At 39.4% G+C, this 7,761-nt stretch overlaps 1 protein-coding gene across 1 annotated transcript; it reads right to left on the bottom strand.

Annotated features, from left to right (window-relative positions):
• Nucleotides 1-4,335: 4,335 nt before the first annotated feature.
• LOC145798311 (uncharacterized) lies at nt 4,336-6,116 on the bottom strand. Its single transcript, XM_082885824.1, has 3 exons — nt 5,577-6,116; nt 5,289-5,465; nt 4,336-4,956 (listed from the first exon to the last, which is right to left on the bottom strand). The coding sequence occupies exons 1-3, from the start codon at nt 6,114-6,116 to the stop codon at nt 4,336-4,338; spliced, it is 1,338 nt and encodes a 445-aa protein (XP_082741950.1).
• Between the last annotated feature and the right edge of the window lie 1,645 nt (nt 6,117-7,761).

The following is a 7,761-nucleotide window of genomic DNA, read 5'->3' as shown; positions in this document are numbered from 1 at the left end:
TACGCAAGAGAAAACTGGATATGTCAATTAAAGACCGAAAGACGAAGAATCCTTCTTACTCTAGAGCTAGGTCATTATCTTCACCTATTGCTCTGGAAGCATCATCACCTTAGAGAATGGATAATAGTCGACCACTTATTGCTCCTTCCCGATCTAGTTACTCAGTTTCAGATCTCCTTCATCTTTTCGAGGATATGTGTAATTCTCAATTTAAAATGAGATTTAGCTTTGAGCAAGTAGATTCTGGCCCTCAATTTTCTAGTCTAGCAAAGCTTTTTCCAGAGACTATGTCTATTAGTGATTGTATAGGAACTTCCCAACCAACAGTATCAACCAAAACCTCAATGGACCAATTTTGCACATACCTGTACTCTTTTCTTGAAGATAAAGATGAGAATATGATTCAAGAACTCTTTGAGGGAGATAGGTATGAATTAACTGCCTTGGGTCATATTCGCATTAAGAGTGTTGAAACTCCTTCTACCACCAAATCTTTTGATCGTTCTCTCAATGGGAGTAGCGAGAGTGAAGATGAGTTTTATTACTACACCCCTCTTTTAGATGGCACACCGACTAAGATGAGCAAATTGCCCCTAACAAATGTAGTTTTTTCTTCTCCTTCTTTGAACAAGCTATCCAAGCTATTAGAGAAAGGTATAATTCTATATATATATGTATATATATATTTTGAATACCTTTCATTTTCTTAGGCACTGCGCCTCGGACTTCCCCAGCTGCCTTGCATATGCCATTGGCTACCTTTAAGGGTATTCTTATTCATTCCTTGTACCTCATTTTATTTCATGATGTATACATACTCAAGAAACCCTTTTCTCTTTAGATCATGCCACATTGCAAAATCCGTGGTCCACTTGTGGGAATCACAACTTGTCTCCTCCCCCACCTAAGTCTCTTCAAGCCGTACACCAAGGTATGCTTCATTCATCTATATATATATATATATATATATATTTTTTTTTTTACCTTCTATTTTTTCATTGAGTATTTCCTTCTATTTTCACAGAAATTACTTCTGACACATTGGAAGAGACAGATGAAATTACTTCTGATACCTCGGAAGAGGCCCAAATTCTTGCAGACTTACTTGAAGCAAATGGGGTTAACAAATTATTTGACAAACTTGAAGCATCCTTTGCTCCATCTAGCCTTTTTTTGGGAACTTTCTCTAATGAAGCAGCCACCCATATTCAGAAAGGTCTTACTATTTCTCTCCAATCAATGACGGATGTTAATGGCATGATTGCTATAGCAAACAACGTTTTCATGATTTTGAAAAGTTTGGGTGTAGACTTCACCTCCTTTTACGAGAAGGTGAAGATATTCTTTGGGTGCTTTGCTTTGAAAACCCAACTTGCAGATTTTTCAAATTTGTCTACTGTAAAATTTGAGGCCCAATACTATAAGAAGAAGCTTCATTTTGACAAAGTTTCTGGCGAACATGAATAGTTGTCTGCTTCAATTATCAAGTCGGATGAGCACATTGCGGGTCTTAATCAAAGGATTATTCAAACCAAAGGGTTACTCAAACAACTTGAAGATGAATTGTCATCCACCCAAGCGGAACATGCATCCTTTATGTGTGATTTTGCACAAGCTTCCGAGAGTGTTTCTAAATCAGAAGAAGACGTGCAAACTGCTCTGAATGTTTTGAGCCAACACAAGAAGAAGAATGGACAACACAGTGTTATGGAACGTGCTTTTGGAAGGGCTAAGGCTTCTCTTAATGAATGAATGCAGTTTTATTTTGTTATTCATCCGAACATAATGTATTTATGAAATTTCGCTCAGTGATAGGTTTATTTGTTATATGAAATTTCTCAATACAATACACTGATTTGTCTTATTTTAGCCGTTCGCATTTTGTACTGTTGCGAGCCAGGAGCATCCAATATTTTATCACCTTAGATTTCGGTGAGTTATTTTAGCAATTTAACCACATACAATACCGTTGGTCGTCTTTGACTTATGTTTGGCCATACACAATTTATACTGTTGCGGGCTAGGGGTATCCAATGTTTTATCACCTTAGATTTCAGTGAGGTATTTTAACAATTTAACCACATACAATACCATTGGTGGGATTCGACTTTTGTTTGGCCGTACACAGTTTACACTCTTGCGGGCCAGGAGTTTCCAATGTTTTACCACCTTAGATTTCAGTGGGATATTTTGGCAGTTTAACCACATACAATGCCGTTGGTGGGATTTGACTTTTGTTTGGCCATACACAGTTTATACTCTTGCGGGCCAGGAGTATCCAATGTTTTACCACCTTAGATTTCGGTGGGATATTTTAGCAGTTTAACCACATACAATACCGTTGGTGGGATTCGACTTTTGTTTGGCCGTACACAGTTTATACTCTTGCGGGCCAGGAGTGTCCAATGTTTTACCACCTTAGATTTCGATGAGATATTTTAGCAGTTTAACCACATACAATACCGTTGGTGGTTTTTTTTCTTTTTTTTTTAAGGCCCTAACTTTTGCCTAGGCCGCCCTTTCGGGTTTTCAACCTAGCAGGCTTTCTTAAGGGTAATATCTCTTCAAGAATCTTGCATTGGTTAGGGGAATGATTCTATCACCATCCATCGTTATCAACAAATAGGCCCCATTAGAATAAACCTTCTCAATCACATAAGGTCCTTCTCATTTGGGCTCAAGCTTTCCTTTGGTTCTTCGTGAGACTACTATGGGTGTTCTAACCATCAGTACCAAGTCTCATTTTTTAAAGGAGCGAAGCGTCACACTTTTATTGAACGCATTTGCCATCCTTTGTTGGTAGATCTCCAAATTCTGTTGAGCATACAACCTTCTTTCATCTAGGGTCTCGAGCTTAGCCAACCTCACTCTTGCACTTTCATCTTCTGTTAAGGACTCTTGTATTGCCACTCGCAATGATGGTATTTGAACCTCAAGTGGTAGCACTGCTTCTCCTCTAAAAACTAATGAATAAGGGATTGCTTGAGTAGGAGTTCTGTGCGAAGTCTAATAAGCCCACAAAGCTTCTTGTAACTTTTTGTGCCAAGCTTTTTTGTTCTTATCCACTATCTTCTTAAGAATTTTGCACAATATCTTGTTGAAAGCTTCTGCCAAACCATTGGCAGGTGCATGATAACTTGATGAATAGTTGTTTTTGATTTTATACTTGGCAAATAACTTGTTCAAAGCATCATTTCTGAATGGCTGTCCATTATCCATGATGATACTTTATGGAATCCCGAACTTGTAAATGATATGGGTTCAAATGAACTCAGAGACAACTGTGCTTTTTATATCCTTTAAAGCCACGGCCTCTGCCCATTTTGAGAAATAGTCAGTTGCAGTTAGGATGTATCGATATCCTGTTGAAGATGGAGGTACAAAAGGACCAATAATGTCCATACCACATGCTGCAAATGGCCAAGAACAAGTTGTTAAATATAAAGGCTCTGGGGGTTGGTGGACAAAGTTCCCATGGAATTGACAGACTTGGCATTTTCGAGCATAATCTATGCAATCTGCAAACATAGTCGGCCAATAGTATCCCAACCGTTTTAGTTGCATATGTAATTTAGGACCACTTTGATGTGCCCCACATACACTTGCGTGTATTTCTGCCATTACCTTTTGAATACGCTCCTTGGCTATACACCACATGTACATTCCATCCAAAGACCTTTTGTATAACCCATCTTTCCACAAGACGAATTTGATAGCCCTACGTCTCACTTCAATTCTTTTTACTTTATCTTCAGGTAGCCTACCATGTTGAAGGTAAGTTATGAATGGTTCCCGCCAGTCCTCCTCGCTTTCTCCCTTCGTGGTGACGACCAAGATTGGAACTAAGTCAGAAACTTTTTTTAAAGGTTATAACACCCTTCTTTCACCTACCATGATAGTAATTGCTTTGCTATCTGGTAGGGTCAATGATGCAGCCAAACTTGCAAGTGAATCAGCTCGAGTATTTGTTCTTCTCTTCACATGGAAAATATGTGTTTTCCTGAATAGCGAAAGCAATTGATCAACCCTTTCATGATACGGGATAAGACTTGTTTTCTTAACAATGTATTCTCCACGGAGTTGCTTTACCACCAGTTCCGAATCTCCATAAATTGAGAGTTCTTCAATAGGAATTTGTAATGCCAATTCTAATCCAGCAATTACAGCTTCATATTATGGCTCATTATTGGAGCATCCTTCACTTAAGGCGAAAGAATGGGTGATTATAGCATTGTCTAGAATCACAAACACAATTCCAATTCCAGCTTTATTGTTTTTAGGATTTTCTTGCTTCTTGCCATATGGATTCCTTGAAGCTACATCAAAATACATCTCTCATCCTTTCTGGATTTCTACTTGCATAACCTCTTTATTTGGTAAATCAGTTGCTAGAGGTGAGTCATTAGGTATAGGATGTGCTACTAAAAAATCTGCTAGTGCCTGCCCTTTTACAGCTCTTTGGGGAACATATTCAATTGTGAATTGTTGGAGAATTACAGCCCACTTTGCAAGTTTCCCTGAAAGTATGGGCCGTGAAAGTATATATTTCAAGGGGTTTGCTCTTGATATCAACTTGACTTCGTGTTCCAGGACATAGTGCTTTAGTTTTTGCAAGGCGAACACCAAGGCAAGACATGTCTTTTCGATAGGAGAATAATTGACTTCTGCCCCAACCAGAGTACGACTCAAGTAATACAAGGCATTTTCTTTCCCATGCTCATTGTGTTGTGCCAACAGTGCCCCTAACGAACCATCAAGGGTTGTTATGTACAACAAGAGTGGTTTCCCTTTTATTGGGCTTATGAGTACTGGAGGCTTCAAAAGATACTTCTTAATACTATTAAAAGCATTTTGGTACTGCTGATCCCATTCAAATGGAACACCCTTTTTCATCAATCTTGAGAATGCCAAGCATCGACCAGCCAAGTTCGAAATAGCCAATCTCCCTTGTAGCCCCTTCAATTCCCTTAAATTTCATGGAGGAGGCATTTCAGCAATGGCTTTAATCTTAGTAAGGTCAATTTCAATCCCTTTGTTTTGAACCACAAATCCTAGAAAGTTTCTTGAGGAAACTCCAAATGCACATTTTAGTGGGTTCATCTTGAGTTTGTATTTCCTCAAACGTTCAAAGATTTTCTCAAATCTTGTATACGGTTTTCCTTCTCTTTTGTCTTGATGACAAGATCATTAACATAGCATTCAATGGTGTCATGGAGCATATCACCGAAAATTACAGTCATCGCCCTTTGATACGTGGCCCCAGAATTTTTCAGGCCAAAAGGCATTACCTTATAGCAAAGGACTCCTCTCGGAGTCCTGAATGCAGTCATTTCTTCGTCTTCAGGTGCCATTCGGATTTGATTATATCCTGAGTATCCATCCATAAAAGACAAGGTTTCATACCCAGTAGTTGCATCTATAAGAAGTTCAGTGATGGGCAAGGGAAAATCATCTTTAGGACAAGCCTCATTGAGATCATGGAAATCAATGCAAACCCTGATTTGACCATTCTTTTTCTTGACCGACACTATGTTTGCTAGTCAGGTTGGATATTTGGCTTCTCTAATGAATCCTACATTGATAAGCTTGTTGACTTCGGCTTTAATTTGGGCTGTAAGCTCTGGTCGAGTTCGCCTCTGAGGCTGTTTTACTGGCCGTTTCTCAAGGTTAATTGCAAGCTTATGGACTGCAATATCTGGATTAAAACCAGGTATCTCACTGTAGTTCCATGCAAATATGTCACGATACTCCTTTAAGAAGGAAATATACTTCCGAGTTTCTTCTTCCTTTAAATTTGCACTAATGAAGGTTGGTTTGTTTTCTCCTTTATCACCCAGATTTACTTCACAGAGGTCATCCACAGTGGCTTGGCCTCCTGCTTCAAATTCTGTTGGTGCAGGTTGAGCTTTATCTTGGTCAACATCTTCCAACACATCTTGAGTGATAGTCATGTTTACTAGAAATTTTTCCTCCCCCTGATAGCCGAACCTTTCTGTCCTGGCGGTGATAATATCGCCTTGCTGGATAGCCTTCCTCTGCGAAGGTGTTAATGCAAAGTCAAAAGGTATCATTGTTTCTGGTATTTTTTCAGGATCTAAACCAACTTTTACCAACATCTGTGTAATTTATGCACTAAAGATAGGTTTCTCAAAACTCGAGATGTTTTCTTTTGGAACTTGTTCAACTTTTACTTTCAGTTCAACATCTCCAAGTGAGTGGAATATGATGGGTTTCGACCCTTTTCCTTTAGAAGGGACCACAATCTTATTACATTTCTCCACATAGGTGCATTCTGTCCTCCTTAATGGCAACGTGAACTCACCATTGAGATCTAAAATTAGATTTATTGGGGCTAGAGCCTTTGCCCCCAGTTTCCTTTCAGACTTTGGCACATATCGAAAAGTTCTTTTTGTTAAAACTAGAGAAGACTCTAAAGCGTCTTTGACATTCAGAGTATCTTCAGACTTTTTCACATCTTTTCCCTTTCTTTGTGAAGTCTTTGTATAGAAGCGAGCATCAGCATAATAGGCCTCTACTTCTCCAAATGGATCATTGTCAGCCACAATTGTCCCCTTTTTTTGGGTGAAGGCAATGGGTACTTGATACATTGGTGATAAGTTGATGGCACTGCATGATGATTATGCATCCATGGTTTCCCAAGCAAAGCATTGTAGGAGGTGTTTACATCAATGACCAAGAACTCAGTGCTTTCTTCAATATCCCCAAACTTGGTTCGCAATTCAATCTTCCCCATTGGGCGTTGTTCATTCTGATTAAATCCTTGAATGACCAAACGACTTGGGCGGAGTTGTGAAATTCGAACCCCTAATAAGTTTAAGGCCCTCCGAGGCAGGAGGTTTACCGCAGATCCTTCATCAACTAGAATTCGAGAAATTTTCACATCATGGATAAGCCTAGTGATAAACAAAGGCCGATTATGGTCTGTCATTTCATCACACATGTCTTTGTTACCAAAGATTACCATAGCCATGCATGTAGTTGTCTTCTCTTGATTTCTACCCTTGATTTCTTTGTGGAAATCCTCTGGCTTGGACAGGGCATATATTAAAGACTTTCGAAGCTCTGGAGACATTTTCAGTGCATCATATACGCTCAACAATGCTGGAATTTTCTTTAGATGAGCTAGTACATCATATTTCACTTGCTCTTCCTCCAGCAAAACCTATGGAACTTCTGACATTTGAGGGTCCTGAGGATTTCGTAATTTCCTTCGGTAGGTCAAGTAAGTCTGGCATACTTCAGCAACCGCTTTTTTGTCGACCTCAACTTCTTTTCTTCTTTGGACCATGTGAACTGGTCCAGCTGCAGGGTGATCATCATCATTAGTCACTTCTCCATCTTCCTGGAGCTATATTCTTCTCCCATTTCTTAGGTACTTGGAGTCACGCCTATAAAAGCATTCGGATTCTACAAAACCGTTTTTCATGGCCTCCTAACTAGGCACCACCACCCCTTTGATGGAGCAATACCAGTCAAAGGCGATCCCCTCCAAAGAAAGGGGGAATTATTTTAGACAAAGTGCTTGATTTTGAGTTGTTTCCCCACACTGTTTTAAAAAAATGCCTAATATATTTTTGAGGATCTCCGTACCCCTCATATAGGACAAATTCGGAAGTTCGTATCCTTCAGGAAATGGTGTTTGCTCTACCCATAAAGGGAACAAATCCCTTGGGCGATAAGTGCCCATCTCTCGAAGGTCAAGGACAGTTTCAATCTCCTCCTCAATTGTGCCTTCTATGA

This window comes from Camellia sinensis, chromosome 8 (assembly GCF_055761805.1).
Source record: "Camellia sinensis isolate YWXY chromosome 8, ASM5576180v1, whole genome shotgun sequence".
NCBI classification, from domain to species: domain Eukaryota; kingdom Viridiplantae; phylum Streptophyta; class Magnoliopsida; order Ericales; family Theaceae; genus Camellia; species Camellia sinensis.
This window is presented reverse-complemented; position numbering and strand designations above follow the sequence as displayed.

Excerpts from the sequence above, each read along its gene's own strand:
- LOC145798311 (XM_082885824.1), bottom strand. The coding sequence starts at position 6,116 with ATGTTGGTAAAAGTTGGTTTAGATCCTGAAAAAATACCAGAAACAATG. Across the intron at positions 5,466-5,576 it reads AAGTCAACAAGCTTATCAAT|GCTTGTCCTAAAGATGATTT; the intron begins GTAGGATTCATT and ends GATCTCAATGAG. Across the intron at positions 4,957-5,288 it reads GAGGAGTCCTTTGCTATAAG|GGGCTACAAGGGAGATTGGC; the intron begins GTAATGCCTTTT and ends AGGGAATTGAAG.